General features: G+C 37.8%; 1 protein-coding gene across 1 annotated transcript in view; it reads right to left on the bottom strand.

Moving 5' to 3' along the window:
* Ccdc6 (coiled-coil domain containing 6) overlaps positions 1 to 19,006 on the bottom strand; it is a 112,845-nt gene continuing 93,839 nt past the window's right edge. The window contains exons 7-9 of the mRNA XM_076834542.1: positions 16,943 to 17,043; positions 5,568 to 5,692; positions 1 to 4,259 (exon numbers count right to left, since the gene is read on the bottom strand). Coding sequence (XP_076690657.1) covers positions 4,065 to 4,259; positions 5,568 to 5,692; positions 16,943 to 17,043 — 421 coding nt within the window. The 3' untranslated portion in view covers positions 1 to 4,064. The remainder of the gene's footprint in view (positions 4,260 to 5,567; positions 5,693 to 16,942; positions 17,044 to 19,006) is intronic.

Genomic DNA, 19,006 nt, shown 5'->3' on the forward strand with positions numbered 1-19,006 from the left:
TACATTTTAAAAAATTATCTTTATTTAGGTTTCTGATTCAGCACACGTATCAAAGACTAATAAACATAAAGTAAATAAGACATTAATTGGAAGTCTTACATCTCTCTAAACTCCGTCCAAGAATGTCAAGATTGCCACTATTACCAGAACCCCAACATAGTCAAGTTGTAGACAAGCCGCCATGAGCAACACAGAGTGTGCACGGATATGCAGAGGGAAAAGGCGTGCTAGCTGGCTCTCCTCTTTCCCCTGTTGACCTCTTTCCTTTTGACAGTCCACTTTTGCTTTCCAGGCTAAGTTCCAAGTCAAGTCCAAAGACAACTCAGGGTCAATCTGACCACATACTTTTCCAGAGGAATGTATTATTCTTAACATGTTGTGCCTGCAACTTTGTTTTTGGCAGGATGAAGTTCAGACTGAGATGTACGGTACAATCTAGATGACGGTGCAGACTAAGTCAAAAAAGTAAAGTTGAGCAGTAGCCTGAGTTAAGGCATAAATGCACACACGCACTCCTGCACAAACAGCACTGTGCTATCGAGAGCACAGGTTCCTTCAACTGCCTACCAAGAGGCAATCTAGACATAGCAGTTAATCACAACTGCTAAGCATTCTGGAAAATGTACGCCAAAACTTTATGCTAACATGTTTTATCAAACACACACAGAGAAAAGAGAGAAGGAAAATTAAAAATCAAAACCCCTAAAACCCCTTAATCTCTCTTACAATGGCTCTTGAGCATGGAACTCGTGTAGCAGCGTCAATGGCTGGCTCTTTAATAATTTGGAAATAAAAATTTGTTTTACTATGCATTTCTTTGGTAGTCATGACTACTAAGTTCTCAGTGTAGGTTACCTATGAGATAGGAACTAGACAGAAGATTTGAGTGACACATACTTCTTCTGTATTGATAAATATTAAGAAGCTCTCAAAGCACAAGTGTCTATGCTTTTTCTTGCCTTACGGGAAAGCAAGGCTCTGTGCAGGGAAAGTTCATATCTACCTAATAAAGGGTGATGCACATTTTTTTTTCCCCTACAATTGAAGAGTTAACAATTCACATTATAGATTATTTCTGGTCGAATCAGAAGCCAATCACAAGGCACAGCAGTACTTGGTGTCAAAGCCACATTCTGGTCACATTCATTCCATGGTTGCTAGTCAGAATCTCAGGAGCTCAGAACTGAAAACTCCTTCCAATCAAAGGAGTATGTAAAATTCAATCTTAAACACTTCCACCATCTGCCAAATTTCTAGAATTCTGTCTAGAATGCCAGCATGCTTGATAATAGAAAGCAGTTCAGAGCCCAGAGTTGTCAGGTATTAGGTAGGTTAATTTGGTTTTGTAGAAAAGGCATGGTAATCCGGCAACAGAGTTACTTATTCTATTAGCAGCACAGTGGTAGCCAAGGGTCTCTGTCAGCAAGACAGGAAATAAAGCTACTGAAGCTACTGTTGCTCCCTCCACCTGCAGGATGGCTACTGATTTTACAAAGACCTACTGGGACCAAAAGCAGATTAGCATGTCTGAGTGGGCAACAAAATGGCAGGAAGTACATTCAGCCCCCATGAGAACTTCCCAGCCTAGGTAAGTCCATTTCCCACAGGGGAGGGGGCTTCTGCCTCTATGGGCTCAGGATCTGAATCTTACCAGTCCCGGTGGCAAAAGAGTTGCCAAGAAATTGTCCTAACTGATACTTCCCAACCATTAGCAGCTCCACATGAGGTCATGAAACACTTTAAAATGACACGAAACATCATAAATTCAAAATAGTAGTGTTTGTTCTATGAGTTCTGAATGGCCACGGGAGAAACAACTAGATTTATGTTGAAAAGTGCTGTTTGAAGGAGCTATATTTTGAAGTGAAATGGTGAGTCTAGGGGAACCAGCAATACATTTCTTCAGAGGTCTGAATGTCAAGAACTTATCTGTCAAAGGCATATTTCAGGAAATGTCTGGTTGCTCCAAGTGCTTTTTCGTTCACCATATGGCAATATTTTAACCTTTGTGCTTTCAGGAGGTAACGAAATTGAAAGGAAACCGAGGGAAGATCATTATATTAGGGGCTTTTCTTATTTGAGCACAAGACACCATCCAACAGCATTGAAATGTACAATCTCATAAAAGATTCTTGTAAACATGTATTTCCCATAAGAAAAACAAAGAACTGTACCGTGAAGGCAAAATCAGTTTGCCTACTCTCAGAATTCCTTGGAATGGTAATAATGTACCAGAAGGATCAGTGAGCTGTTGGGGAAATCCCCAGTTTGACATGGCCCAGTCAGATCATATTAAAAACCTAAAGCCTCAATAATAAATGCCAAACTTCCCCATGTTTGAGAACTGCACTATGATCATGTATATAACAGACATATAAATAAAATTTTTACAAATCAACGATTTCTTCCTAACAATTAGGGATGACATTCTCGGTTTGGGGGTAGAAGCAGGAAGAAGTGAAAAAAATCTTTTTGTTGCTTTTACTCTCAAGTTCTTAAATGCTAGTCAAACACTATTATCCAATAACACTTTTTTTTTTCATTCTGTTAACTCATTAAATATGCATTCGAAGGCAAAAATGGAAGTTTCTATACTGTACAATATTAAATATCTACAACATCATGGTTCCTTATTTTTAGGAGTGTGTGCAATAAGGAGTTAGGTATTAGAGATGGTTGTCACAAAACATGAACTCTTAAAAATTACTGATAAATTAATATTCAGTTCTCTGATTATATCCGCCAGATAACACGTTCTCATCATAAAATATACATTCTCTAGTAAGTTATTTTCATCCACAGCATATATAAATATGCAAACACAGGAGATAAAAAGCACTTTACTACCAAAGTACAAATTAGTAACTGCTGAAAAACAAAAAGAAAGATGGACCAAGTATTAAGAAAAGAGTGAGGCCGTGTTCCACGTCAAAGTGAAACCAAATGGTTTATTTCTGCTAAATGAATGAAAATAATGTATTCAGAATATATTTCTTTGTACACCGTACTTGCTTATACTGGGCAAAATAAGCAGTCCTCAGTGCTAACGTACCACTTTCCTCTACATGTCTTTTCTTTCTGCCAAGCAATACAGTATTTTGTGGCCATTTTGCCAAGACAGTCTTCTAATGGCAGAGAGTATTTTCTAATAGCATTTTGAACCTTTAAAATATTTGTCCAATTCTATCTCAGGAGAACACAAAGAATAGGAGGGGAAATCACACTGGTCGGGTTACAATCACCTTGCCCTCTGTACCAGGAATCAAAGAGCACATTCTAATCAGCCACTGAGACCACCCGAGGTTGGACACTCATGTTAGACTCATGTTAGAGGGGCTAGTTTAGATAGATTAGCATTAAGGATAAAGGGAAGAATCACATTTTATTATGTAAGAATTATCCAGCCCACTATGTGGAGAAGATTTAGCCATGGGATTCATTCTTTAGACTGTTTTACAAAAAACATGGATGTCAAATTACATTGAAAATAACTTACAAAAGATTTCCTGTAGAAAGCTCTACTAAACAGTGTGTGTCTTGGGCACTGATTCTTCCAACTTCCCACTCTACACTGAAAGTCAGATTTTTCAAAGGTGTGAACTGTAGTGCTGAATTCTTGGTAGGTTTGGTAAACACCATAATAATTGGACAGGGGGGTAATAACAGCTCAGTAATTTTCTGCAGATTCATGGAAAAAAATATAAAAAATATATCCCTTTTTATTTTACAAACCTAAAAGCCAAGGAAATGAAGCTCTGGGGCCAAGCAAAAATTGCACACTGCTGCTGTATTACCAAATACCAAATAGCCAATGTTCCAGCCAGGGAATGGACATACATGTAGATTCAAGTAAAACACGGATGGAAAGTCGTCTGGTTAGTGTTGTAGACCCACAACACTGGCTGCGTTTCCAACGAACGTTTACAACACAATGGATAGTGAAGCCTAGATAACCTCAGTGCAAATAAGTCAGATCCAAATATGCCAGGGAAGGAAGCCTTTGGCGTTGAGTAGGCGGCTCCAATGGACGAGTCCCAACTTGAAATTCAGACTAAGCACATGCATTAAGGCTGGGAGGAGGGGTGCACCGAATGTTGCGAAGGGGCAGGCTGCGAGGTGCCTGCCGAGGGGATCGCGGGCTGCATGGGTGGCGGAGGTGGAGGCGGAGGCGGCTGGACTGGGGTCTGCGTGTTGGGAGACGGAGGCGGTGTGGGCCGTTTGAACTTGTCAGGACTGTTGCTTCTCCGTGGTGAAGGCCTCTGTGGAGAGGACAGGAAGCAGGTCAGCCTGGGGCGCCAGCAAGTACCAACACAGCACCACCAGAAGCAGAGACTCCTGGAGCGCTGAGCTGCAGACACCAGGAACCAGTGGGCTCCTTCTGTATCCCCACTGGTTCCTGGGGAGGCAGGAAAGCTCCAGCAGTGCTTACACCTACAGCTGTGGGAAAGCTAGGCAAAATTACTGTAAAACTGGCATTGCCCACACTACTGGATGTGGCCCCATCAATGACACAGCTGTGACATTTTAAAACAGTTGTCATCTTATATCTTTACTGCCAGTCGTATGTCCTCGATTTCTTCTATCACCCCTCTCAAACAACTTTTCCATATTCTAAAGGTCACAGCTCAACAAAACAGTCCCCTTTTGCACAAAGTCCATCAAACTGGCTTTAAACAAACTTCACAAATATCTTAAATGATTACATAGAATAGGGTTCCTCTTTGAAATATTATCTCAGTGAAAATATTAAAATCTTTCCATCTTTCTCACCTCATTAGCTACCTTTCTTCTCTTCCTTTGTGTGGTTATACAGATTGCCTGGCTGGCATGCATTAGGCTCTGGACTCAAACACTCTACCATTGAGAATCATCCCCGGTTCCCTCCCCACCCACCCTTTTTGTTTTGAAGATAGGGTCTCAATAAGTTGACAAAGCTGGCCTTGAGCTTGTGATTCATTCCCCTGCTTCAGCCTCCTAAGTGTCTGGGATTACAAGTGTGGGTCACCATGCCAACTCATATTAGCTACCTTTTTGACTGGCCTATTAGTTAACTATATAACAAATTCTACAGGGGAAAAAAAAAAAAAAAAGCTCCTCCCCTTAATGGAATTAGAACCAGATACAGTTAAGCTTCCTTCTAATACCAGGAGAGAATTTTCTGAGTAAAACTAGAAACAGGATTAACTTCAGGGGGACTATAAAGGGTTAGTAGTGACTTGTAAAGGTGCATACAAAAATATTTTCAGGCATCATGGCAACCAACAGTAATTCTTTATGGCAAGGAACTGGTCAGAGTTCAGTGGAGGCACTGGCCACACTACAAGTTACATTCCACACAGGGCAATTTTTCACAGGAAGTAAGTTGAAGTTTTGCATCCTGGGAAGGAGTCTAATTTTAACATTAGAACTTTGTGTCAAACTATAGGGAAGTACCTGCAGTTTAAGGTGAACTGATGGGGAAAGATGGGAAGAAAGGCAAATGTTTAAGGGCATCAATTATAGCCTCTGAAGAGGACCATCTGGTATCACCATTAGAAATGCTGCTTCCCACCCCCAGAGACACTTACTGTGATACCATGGGACGTTCCCATGTGTTGCACGTGAAGACCCGGAGAATTGTAGTAAGACATTCCGGCTCTAGTCAATGAAGTTGGTGGCGTGAAACCAACTGTGTGACTTGCATATGATAGACCTGAAATATAGCAACAAATTAAGTATTATCTCTAACTTAATTGAATATTAGTATCTTCAACCATTTACGTTTTAAAATGCAGATGGTCTCCATTGACAAAACACAAAAGCAGATGAGAAGGGCAGAAGGCTCACTAAACGGCATGCTGGGTAACAAGAGAGATAAAAAGTCAAGCCCTGAAACAGAACAGAAAGCTCACAGAAATAACCCCACAGAAATAACCTCACACATATACCATCAACTGATCTATGAAAAGCATACCAAGAACACACAATAGGGAAAGGACAGTTTTGGCAACAAAAATGTTAGGAAAACTGGAAAGCCATATGCAAAAGAATAAAATTCGATCTTTATATTACACCACACACAAATCAATTAAAAATGGATTAAAGATTTAAAATTCAAGACGAGAAACTATAAATGCCCTAGAAGAAAAATAATCAACAGAGTGACAAGTCAACCTACAAAATGGGAGAAAATATCTGCAAACCACATATCTGATAAGGGATCCGGAATATATATAGGGAACTTCTATACTCTATGGTGAACAAACAAACAAACAAACAAAATCAAACTAAAGGCAAAGAACTCAATTTAAAAAAAGAGCAAAGGGGGTGTTGTTCAGTGGTAAAGCCTATCATATGTGAAGTCCTGGGTTTGATCCCCAGCACCACCATAACGAATAAAATAAAATAAATAAAGTGGAGGAATTGAATTTGCATTTCTTCAAAGAAATACAAATGATTAGTAAGTATATGAAAAGATGCTCAATGTCACTAATCATCAGGGAAAAACAAATCAAAACCACAATATTTCACACTTACTAGGATGGCTATTATTTTAAAAATTGAACTCTTGGCTAGAATATGGAGAAACTGTATTGTTGGTGAAAATAAAATGAAGCCATCACTATAGAAAATGGTATAGAGATGCCCCTGCCATCAAATGAAAACAGAACTGTCACTGAAAATCAGGAATTAAGAATGGAAATCAGTATCTCAGAGAGAGATTTGCACTCCCATGTTCCACAGAGTATTACTGACAACAGTCTAGATGCAGAAACAACCTAACTGGATGAGTTCATAAGGAAAAATGTGGTAGACACAAACGCTATTATTCCCTCCAAAAGAAGGAGATCCTGTTATAAGTGATAACACAAATGAACCTAGAACACCCTATGCTAAGTGAAATAACACAGTCACAGAAAGATAACTCCATGGTTCCAATTATCTGTGGAATCTAAAATAGTCAAACTAAAAGAGATAGGAAAGTGGTTGCTAGCGACTGGGGAGAAAGAGGAGAAAAGGCAAAATTGCTGTTCAACAGGAATAAAGTTTCTGTTAAGCAAGGTGAATAAGTGTAGAGTCACTGTGCAACATTATACAACAAAGGATCCGTTCAGGGGAATGTGGATAGGAACTCCCTGTCAACTGCTTTGTGCCTGTGATCCTCCACTACATGCCAAGCCAATGGATTCTACTTCTGCTTTTCTGAATGACATGAAAGGGAGAAGCTGCTAAGGATGCTTGTCGTATTCTTTTTGCTTCCACAAGAGACATTCAGTCACCAAGGCTCTTCCCTCAGTTGTCCCACAACAGGACTTTGCTGTGCCCTCAACACTAATGACAAGGGCTTGCTGTGTTTCTTGGTTATCGATAAGTGGTGCTTTCTGTTTGACATGTTTCCATTTCTAATTGTGGATTTTTGATTCACCTTTGAAAAATGGAGGTCTGAAGAAAAGCACAAATCTTTTGGAGACAAGTAGTCCATGTGATGCTTACGGGTATCACAAGGGCATCGTTCAGCTGGCAAAGGGGAGACGTTGCCTTTAAATAGGCAAATTCTACTTCTTATGAAAAGTGGTAAATTTAAGAGGAAAGTGTACAAAAGTGGTTCTTTATCCCCAAATAGAGCTCAAGAGGTTCATTAACAAGAAAGAAAAACATAAAATCCCAGCCTGTTTTCTAGTACTACCAGGTTAACTTTTCTGAAAAGTAACTATATGAAGTCACTGACTTGAGATGATAAGTCACATCTCCAAAGACTATTTACTCACCTAACTGGGGGACCAGGGGTACAATTTTCTGGCTGCTATAAAGTACTGTGCGTTTGTCCCCACACTGCCTTCTCATGTTCTAACGCAAACCAAATAAAGAGCTTGAGCCAGGCACAGTGGAATATGTGTGTAATCTGTGATTCGGGAGGCTGAGTAAGGAAGATGAAAAGTTCAAGACCAGCCTCTGCAACTTAGCGAGACCATGTCCTGAGATTAAAAAATACAAATGACTTAGCTCTGTGGTAAGGTGCCCCTTGGTTCAATCCCCAATTAAAAAAAAAAAAAAAAATTCAGGGTAGCTAATACCAGGGCAGCAAGATGAGAAGCAGAGAGATCTTTATCACTCCTCCTTCAGACCTCTCTACCCATTCTGTACCCTCTGCCTGAGAATGTCTTCACTTTCCTTGCCCCTTCCTTCCCCCAAGTCAATCAGCACTTTCCCAATTCTTTGGAGAGGTAAAAAGCCCAGATTTTAAAGCCAGACTGAAAGATTACCTTGGATTCCCAACTCTGTCACTTGGCACTGAACAACAGTGGACAAGTCACTCAATCCCATTGAACTTTAAATTCATTAACTGGCAAGTGGGACTACTTCACAAAGTTATCATGAGGATAAAATGAGTTATTGTCTTATGTATTGTTTTACCTGCTTCCCCAGGTCCTGTTGTGGCTCACAGACCCTGTTGCCTCTTAGAGGCCAGAAGCCATGTCTTACTAATTTTTGTATTCCCTTAAATGCTAATGATCAAACATCTCAACCTCTTACCCAGGAATATAATAAAATATAAAAATCCAAAACAAAACCCAAAAACCCTAGATTGAAATTGCAAACTGCAAAAACTGGCTCAGGCATAGCTTAATGAGGAGGGCACCATCTGAGAAATGCATCCTTAGGCAATTTCATTATTGCATGAGCCTCATAGAGGGTGCTTACACAAACTAAGACATAATGTCATCATTGACAGAAACATCTTTATTTTGTGCCTATTTCTTTTAGTGATCAAACTGTTTTAGTTCTGGTGTTTAGGAGCTCTTATAGTCAGACACCCCACTCCCATTTTGTCTTTTGAGCAACTCCTTACCCTATTGTACTACCAGGTGCCCCAGACCTGGAATCATCCATCACTCAAGCAGCCCATGTTCTTTTCACTAAAGAATGGAATTAGAAACCAAAGTCTGGGAGTTGGGTGTGCTCATTATTAGTGGGAACAGATCTATTTTTAGACCTCAGTATTATTCACCCCTGATTTAGGCACATCAGAACATGCTAATTGGGAATAGCTTTTTCTTAGGCACCAAAAATATATGAAGAACTTGAAAAATAATCGTTGAAAAGTAACACTTCCTAAATGTAATTCACACATATAAAGCTACACGTAATCAAGAAGAGGACCTTTCATAAATTGTTCAGTAGGTATTTTTCAACCAAATTGTGAAAGAGGATGCAAAATACTTCAAAAAGCTGGTAAAAATAAAAGATTTCCAATGTTAGCCGCAATGGGGCAAGAGGAAGAAAAGCCAAAATGTTTAAAATGGAAATAAAAAGTACACAATGAAAAGTATAGTGTATTTCTACTAAGGAAGATATTCTTAGCACTGAGAACCACAAATTGTTCCAGAAAAACATAAAGAGAATTCTTTTTTCCTTCTCTTGCCTGATTGCTCTGGTAGAGTTTAGAGAACTCTATTGAATAGGAGTGGTAAGAGTGAATCTCCTTACCTTGTGCCTGATTTTAGAGGAAGTACTTTCAGATTTTCTCTGTTCAGTATTACATTGCTTTGGGTTTGTCACAGCCTTTATAATGCAGAAGTAAGTTCCTTGCATCCCTAGTTTCTCCAGTGTTTTTAACATGATTGGGTGCTATATTCCTTAGAGGCCTTTTCTGCATCTATTGATAATGGTCATATGATTTTTAATTCTATTTAAGATATTAATTACATTTATTGATTTGCATATACTGAACCATACTTGCATTCCTGGAATGAAGCCCACTTGATCATCGTGTATTATCTTCTTCATGTGTTTTTGAATGTGGTTTGCTAAGATTTTATTGAAGATTTTTGCATCTATGTTTATCAGAGATATTGGCTGTAGTTTTCTTTCCTTGATGCATCTTGGTATAGTTTTGGCATCAGGGATAATACTGGTTTCTTAGAATATAATTGGGAGTGTTTCCCTCCCTTTCATTTTCATAGAATAATTTGAGGAAGACCGGGGTTATTTCTTCTGTAAATGTAGAACTCAGCTGAGGTCCTGGGCTTTCCTTTTTCAGAAGGCTGTTAACTGCTGTCTCAATTTCATTACTTATTATTGGTCTTTTTAGGTTTTGTATATCTTATCTTCCTGGTTCAATTTGGGAAAGTCATATGAGTCTAGAAATTTGTCAATGTATTCTAGATTTTGCAGTTTATTGGAGCATAAATTTTTGAAATAGTTTCTAATGATCCTCTGGATTTTAGAAGCATCTGTAGTAATATCTCCTTTTTCATCTCTAATTTTGTTAACTGGGTTTTTTTTTTTTTTTTTTTTTTTTTTTGGTTAGCTTGGCTAAGGGTTTATCAATCTTATTTATCTTTTCAAGGAACCCACTCTTTGTGGAGTTGATCCTTTTTATTTATTTATTTATTTATTTATTTATTTATTTATTTATTATTTCCTATCTTCTACTGATTTTAGAATTAGTTTGTTCTTTTTCTAAGGCCTTGAGGTGGAACTGTTTTTTTTTTAAATACATATATACAATGCAATAAAATTTCCTCTTAATACTGCTTTCATACTGTCCTAGAGATTTTGATATGTTGTACTTTGTTTTCATTTGTTTGTAATAATTTCTTTTCATTTCTTCTTTGATCCATCCTTCATTTAAAAGCATTTAAAAAATTAATTAAGAATTAATTTAATCTCCATGGGTGTGGTTTCTTTTAATTTTCTTGCTGTTGATTTCTAGTTTCATTCCATTATGGTCCAATATACTGTATGGGATTATGTCTTTTTTTTTTTTTTTTTTTTTTGGTATTTGCTAAGACTTACATTGTGACTTAGAATGCAATCTATTTTGGAGGAGGTTCCATGAGCTGCTGAGAAGAAGGTAAATTCCACTATTTTGGGGTAAAATATTCTGTAGATGTCTATTGCTAGATCCACTTCATTATAATGTTATTTAGGTTGGACATCTCTTTGTTGATTTTATGCTTTGGTGACCTGTTCATTAGTGATGGAAGTATGTTACAATCTTCCAGTATTATTTTTGGGGTCTGGGAATTAATGTTAAGGAGTATGTACAATGTACTTGGGTGCACTGACATTTGGGGCATATATATTAACTATAGCTATTTCTTCTTGTTGGATTGTTCCCTTTCTCAGGACATAAATGGCTCTCTGTCTCTTCTGATTTATTTTTTATTTAAAATTAGCTTTATCAGATATGAGAACAGCTACTCCAGCTTGTTTTGGGACTCCATCTGTGTGAAACATTTTTTTTTCTTTTCTTCTAACTTCAATCTATGAGTGTCTCTTGCAAACACCATATAGATGGATCTTGTTTTTTTGATTCATTCTGCTAATCTGCGTATTTTAATCGGGAAGTTGAGACGATTTCTATTCAGTTATTAGGATATATGCTTGTGGTTTGCTGTCATTTTGATTTTTTTTTTTTTTTTTTTGTATTTAATTCTGTCCTGGTTCTCATTTACATGATTGGTGTTCTATTGATCTTCATTCATTTGGGAGTGTAGTGGTTTCTTTTTGGGTTCCTCTGTGTGCAATTTATCTCTGAGCATTCTTTGTAGGGCTAGCTTGATTGTCATGTATTCTTTTAGTTTATCCTTGTCATGGAAGGTTTTTAATTCTTCATGGAATATGAAAGGGAGTTTTGCTGAGTACAGTGATCTTGGTTGGCAATTGTTTCCTTTTAGAGCTTGAAATACCTTATTCCATTCCCTCCTTGATTTTAGGCTCTGAGTTAAGAAGTTTGCAGTGAGCCTTATTGGTTTGATTCTAAATGTGAACTAATGTTTCTCTCTTGTGGCTTTTAATGTTCTTTCCTTATTTTCTATGATAGCCATTTTGATTATGATGTGTCTTGGAGAAATTATCTTCTGGTTATGTCTATTTATGTATGTCTAACTCTTTCCTGATATGGGGAAAATTTTCTATGACTATCTTCTTGAAAATGTTCTTAATGCCTTTAGCTTGTATCATGTTCTCCTCTGTACCAGTGATTCTCAGGTTTGGTCTCTTGATGTTTTACCAGAGTTCTTGTATATTCTGATCATGTTCTATTTTTTTTTCCCTTTGTGTATTCTGTGTACTCAAATTCATACATCCTGTCTTCAAGGCCTGAGGTTCTGTCCTCAAATGCTGAAGTTCTGTTTCCTACATAATCTAGTCTGTTGGTGAGGCTTTTAAAATGAATTTTTAAATTCTTTTTTTTTTCATTTTCAAGAGTTCTGATTGTTTTCTCTTCATTATTTCTATTTCTTTATTAAAACTATTTTTCTTCTCCTGAATCTGTTCTCTTAATTCACTTGTTAGATCTTTAGTTCACTTGAACATTTTGACAATCAGTTTTTTTTTATAATCTTTCTCTAGAATTTCCTCCACTTTCATTTCTGTGGGTTCTTTTGTTGGGGAATTGTAAATTTGGGGGGAGAATTTGTTTGCTTATTTGCTTATGTTTGTGAGGTCCTAGACTTGAGCATCAGCTGCAGTGGGTTACCCTTCCTCTTTTATATGTGTATCTTATGTGTTTTTCTTTTTTATTATAGGACTTCTGTTTTTGATATATGAGTACATGTCTAAGTTCCCCTCTGGTTATTTCTCCTAAGGGTCTGCTTTGGGGTTTTTGTCTCCCCAACTATGAGGTAAAGAAATGATTAGGCTCCGGTAGGGTTAGATCAACTGTAGGGTGACGCTCATTGTTGCTTGTCTGACTTGTTCTCCGCAGCAGGGTCTCTTGAACTGTCCCAATTACTTTCTAGCCCCTCTTAAGGGAGGGGAAGCCAGGAATAGCACTAATATCAGTAATAAATGCATATAATTTTAAGATAAATGTCCAGTGTCTACCTAGACATCTGTATCCCTAATTGTCACCTACACAGAAATGGCAGGGGCAGCATTTGATATCAGTACCAGCAATACAACTATGGGAACTAGATAGGGCATTCAACTTTAGGTGCCTACTATGTCATCTACTGTATTTATAATCACTTTCATAAGAATGGGGTGTGAACTGCATGAACTTTATAATTTTATTACTTAGTGGGATTACACTTTCTTAGGTAAAGAGAAAGTAAAGTGGGAAGGTGAAAGAAAGGTTGAAATATTTTAAAAAGTGAACAGAAGAGGCAAGATAAAGGTAGCAGACTACCTTTACTTGTAACTACTATTACTTGTAACTGTAATGTACAAGGAATACAAGATTTACTGAAAATAATAAAGAAAAAGAGAAAGTGGAGTAAAGAAAACTTGGGTGTTAGTGGGAGAAAAGAGCAAACAAGGGGAGATAAAAGGGATAAGAAAAAATACATGAATAAACCCACAAATTTTACAAGATCAAAATATCTCAAATCAATATATAATTGAACCCCAAATAACACAAGAACAAATAATTATTGCAAAGGAAAACAATTAATGTGAAAGTAAAAATTTAGGAATATACATTTTTTTTCAAAACAATCATGCTATGAGTACACATGTAACCACACAAAATAATGCATAATGGAAAAACAGTTAACACTAATATGATGGAATGATGTTTTCAAAAAACATTTTTAAACTTAAACTTAAAAAAGATCAATAAAAAATAGATTACGGAGCTGGGGATATAGCTCAGTTGGTAGAGTTCTTGCCTAGCATGCACAAGGCCCTGGGTTCAATCCCTAGCACCACCACCCCCCCCCCAAAAAAAAATAGATTACAAATGGAAAATGGTGGAATTAAGAGAAATTAGAAAAAAGGAATAGAAATTTCTCAAAAAGAGAAATACAAATGGCCAACAAATATATGAAAAAAAAATGTTCAACATCTCTAGCAATAAGGGACATGCAAATCAAAACCACACTAAGATTTCATCTCCAGTCAGAATGGCAATTATCAGGAACACAAGAATAAATGCTGGCAAGGATATGGGGAAAAAGGTACCTTCAGACATTGTGGCAGGACTGCAAATTAGTACAATCACTACGGAAAGCAGCATGAGATTCCTCAAAAAACTAGGAATAGAACTACCATATGACCCTGCTATCCTACTCCTCAATATTTATCCAAAAGAAATGAAATCAGCATACTATAGTGATACAGCTACTTCAATATTCATATTAGTACAATTTCCAATAGACAAATTGTGGAGTCAACACAAATGCCCATGAAAGCAACCAAAAAGTGTGGCATATATACAGAACGAGTGTTACTCAGCCATAAAGAACACTGAAATAATAGCTTTTGCTGATAAATAGATAGAAAGGGAGAAAATCATGCTAAGTGAAATAAGACTCAGAAAATCAAAAGCTGGGTGATGGGATTGTGGCTCAGTGGTAGAGCGTTCACCTAGCACGGGTGGGACCCAGGTTCGATCCTCAGCACCACATAAAAAAATAAATAAAGGCATTGTGTTGTATCCATCTATACCTAAAAAATAAATATTTAAAAAAAAAAAGAAAATCAAAAGCTAAATGTTTTGTCTCATGGGGAAACTAGAGCAAAATAAAAGAAAGAGGTGGCAAGGGAGGGCACAGGATATCATAAAGACATAGGGAATACCAGTGGAGTAGGAAGAGGAAAAAGAGAGGGAGGAAAGAAACAAGGGAAAGGAATAGAAATATGGAATTTTAAAAAATCTATTATATACATATATAAATGTATCTTAAAAATTTCACCTGTATGTATATATAGAAAATACCAATCAAAAATAACTATATAAAGGAGGAAAAGAAAGATCAATAGAGGAAAAGAGAGATACTGGGAGGAGGAGGAGAAAAGGGGAGAAGGAAAATGGGGATTGAAACAAAATTCCTTGCATATATCATTTTATAAAAATGAACCCAAATACTATGTACAATTATAATGCTTTAAGAAAAAAAAATAAAATGGAAATAAGATTGTAATATTCATATTTTGCTGATCTACTGTGTACAGCATTGCAACACTGTCACATGAAAATGAAGTAATCTTACTACCAAATAGGAGATAAAGCCTACTTTGAGGTTATAACTTAAAATAGGATAAAAACTTTCTCATTTAGGCTATCTGAAAAACAAACCTAGATATCATTTATTACATAGTTTAAGGGAAAACCAAACAGCTAATCTATACAAGCTAGCCCCACTCTTGATGTAGGACACACTACTGGAACAGGAGCAGACAAAGTCAAAATCATGCAGATGGGATAAATTTTCCTAAAGAGTATGTGTTATAATATAAGTAATGTTCTGAACCAAGATATGACATTTGGATTTTACTTTTTTCAGTGACTGCAACATTTTTTTTTAATCAACTGAAAAATTACGTACTTCCAAAAATTTCTTCAGGTTTAAATAACTCTAACAGGATATTAAATCATACTAAGAATCAGCATCGCCATCAACTACAAAGTAGCCTTCCATTTTGCCTCTCCCTGATTCATGCCTTCCTGATTCATGTAAAAACATCAATAAATCAGTAGATTAAAAAAAAAGACCTTTTCATGGTAATGCAACCAAGAGCTATTTTGGGAAAACAGAGAAGCAAACAGGAAGAGAAGAAGCCTTTGGAGGGAGACTTAAGGCTACTGGAGAGATGGAGAAACAGATTCAGAATATCCTCTTGGCAAGAACAAAGGGCAATGACCACACCATTATCCATAAGCTAAAGTCCTTTCAGTCTATGACAACATGCTGGCCCCAAATATACACAAGCTGCCACTTTATGTGTTACATATCTCATCTTTTGATTTTCTCCACTTATGAAAAAGTCACAGCAGCCCAGTGCTGGGCTGGATCTCCAAAATCACAAAACCAAGCCATTCCTTTCTCATGCTCTTACTGATGGCCAATGGAATTACAGCACCATTTCCCATCCCATCATCCTTAAGAGGAGGGGTCCTTCACTTTAATTATCATATCAGAACACATGAAACGCTGTTGCCCTACATGAAAGGTGTTTGACTGTACAAAACCTTTACACTGCTCCACTTGAAAGCAGTCACCTCACTGGATTCCACTGTGAAACTCCTCCTCCATCCCCCTCCCAGACTCCATACACTCTTTCTTCCAGTTCTGTTTAAAACATGCTTATAACAACCACAAGAACAACCGTCTCATCATTTCAGTCACAAGCTGCAATTCCTTGGCTGCCACCTGTCTTTCCTCCCCCTCCTCCACCTGCCTCCTGCCCCCTCCTCTGCTTCCTCTTCCTCTCTTGCTGGATTCACTTGTCCTCCTGGCCCAAAAGCCCCACACAGTGCTGGTGCTGAGCCAGATACCCCGGGGAGGGTGCTTTCAGGTTCACATGAAACAAGCCTGCCTTGGAGGAGACGCTTCCAAGAGCAAAGTCAGAAGCAGCCTGCCAGACCCAAGTCCACTGCTTCTCGTATGGCCAGCCTACTGGGGCCCAGTCCCACTCTCGAATCTTGGGAAATATTAGGAGGCAGCTCCTGCTAAGCAGAACACAGGCTGTGGAAACAGCTGTGCCCTGCCTTCTCTCTTACTGGATCTGTGACCCGTAGGTGGGGAACCTCCTAATGGCTGCTTCCCCAAGTGTAACACAGGAAAAATAAGTCTTACATTATTAATTAGACTGAAAATAAAAATGAGATAATGTATTTGGAACACAGTAAAGGAACCCACAGAAGATATATTATAAGGCATCTTGGAAATCTACCCAGAAATTCTGTCCATCCACTGAGATTTAACATCATAGTCAAAGACAGTCTTCTTCTTCTTAACAGTCTTCATTTTAAAAGATATTTCAGAGTCCAATTCCTCTAAGGTTGAAAAAAAATTGAAGAAAAATACCAGCTGTCACTACAGCTTTTGTGCTTAAAATTTTCAAGTGAAGATCAGTCTTGATAGTAGCATGTTTTTGATATTTTCGAACAACACATGACTGTTATCTGTTATCTCTGTTTACTTGATTCTTATATGCTAGAAGAGAATATAATCAGGGTTGTCTATTAAACCAGAAATCATTCACTGAGATAGTGAAGACATATACTCACCGGGTGATATAGGCCTACTTGAACTCGGAGAAGGTGTGTAAGGGATTGGGCTGGACACAGTGCGAGGTCTTAATCCTTGTGCAGACATCTCGTTAAAATACCTGAGAGAAGAGGAAATGATTAGAACGGCATTTAAATCACTCTTAAGAGAGCTTCTATGAGAAAGTGTTTGGAGATCACATTGAAGTCAAAATCTGGAATGTTCAGAGTAATAATGTAGCTAGGAGACATTTATAACATGGACTCCCAAGTCACACTGCTCCACTGTTGGCAAACCTCTCTCTACAGGGGCAAAGGGATGGGAATTCAGGATGACTTCTTAAGATGGAGGCCTGGTTACAGAGTCACATGATACACAAGGGCTATGCAGAAATTCCCCTCTTCTGTCCCAAGAAATAAAAATCCATCCATGTTTTAATGGTTGGGTGTGTGACATTTTTTCCCTTTTTTTCAGTACCGGAGATTGTACTCAGGGGCACTCAACCACTAAGCCACATCCCCACCCTATTTTTTGTATTTTATTTAGAGACAGGGTCTCACTGAGCTGTTTAATGCCTCACTTTTGCTGAGGCGGGCTTTGAACTTGCAATCCTCCTGTCTCAGCCTCCCAAGCCACTGGGATTATAGGCGTGCACCATGTGCCTGGCTCCCAGAGGCCCTTTACTGCTGAGCTACGTCTCACATCTCCAGCTCTTTTTATATTGAGACAGGATCTTGCTAAATTGCTGAGGCTGGCTTCAAAACTTGCAAACCTCCTGCCTCAGCCTCCTTAGTCACTGGAATTACAGGCATATGCCACTGTGCCCAGCTTAATGGCTATGTCTGAATTGCAATTTGAAACTCAAAACCAAGGAAGGTTCAAAGTTTATGTCATCAAATTAAAGTTTAAAGATACATATGCCAAAGAACTGAATATCGCCTCTTTACGAGGCAAGCCATGTTTAAAACATGGCTACACATTAAAATAGATCGGAGGACATGAGTACCAAGCACCTTCAACAGGTCATGCAAAGCCACACTTTGCTGAGTGTGACTTCCTAGATTTTAAAGTCACATCAGACATGAGAATGCTGAAATGTGATGGTGAGGAATATCAACTTTCACTATGTGAAAGTGAAATCACAAAGTGCTGAAGAGGAAAAATTTCTGCTTGAGAAACTTTTTGATAAACTTCATGGGCTTGTAGTCATGTATGTGTGCACCCTTAACCCAAGGAAGATCTCAGCCTTGATATTCAGACAGTTCACAGGAGAAACTGAGGTGGCCACTTCTAAGCATATTTATAGGACTTGAACAAAATCAGGCTCCTTGATTTCACAAGTATTTTAATTACATAGCCACCATTTATTCTTCCTCTTTAGAGCTGCTCACCATAGTGACACTGGGCAGAACCTCTCTTTGTATTCTACATCCAGGTAGGCAGTCACCACACCTCTTGTGGTCTGAATTGTCATGATTTTCTTTCTCCCAAATGTGAGATCATCATTTCTAGAATGATGATCTAGAATGATGATCTAATGCAGAGAAGTACTTATTGGGCAGCTGTACTATGGCTGGGGTAACTTGACTTACAAAAGGTAAAGCAGACTTACTGGAGCAAATATCTCTTCTGGAAAAAAATATTCATCTGGAAGTTGGAAGTAACTTCAGTATTGTCACCACACTCAGAAGAAACTGTCCCTAGAGTATGTCTTATCCAAAATTGGGTACAGGATGCTGTGTAGGGTAACGTGGTCTGAGAATCAAGGTAGTTAATAAAGTAGTTAATAAGATGTTTGGTATTCTAGATGACATTATTAGTCAAAAGATCCTCAGGATTCCAGAGGATTTTTAGGGAAAAAGAAAATGGGGAAATGCCAGAAATGTATCAGTAAAATTTAGAATTAAAGATGACAGTTTTTGTAATATAAACTTTTCAGAAATAATGTTTATTCTTTTCAAACGAGAACAAAATATTTTAAATGGGATAACCTACTATCCTCTTTTTATAAATGTCTTTTTTCTCATTTCTAGACTCCCATCACAGAAAATCTTACATTTTTCTTGAAATTGTCCACAGGAAAT

The sequence above is a fragment of the Callospermophilus lateralis genome, chromosome 15 (genome assembly GCF_048772815.1).
Source record: "Callospermophilus lateralis isolate mCalLat2 chromosome 15, mCalLat2.hap1, whole genome shotgun sequence".
Lineage (NCBI taxonomy): Eukaryota > Metazoa > Chordata > Mammalia > Rodentia > Sciuridae > Callospermophilus > Callospermophilus lateralis.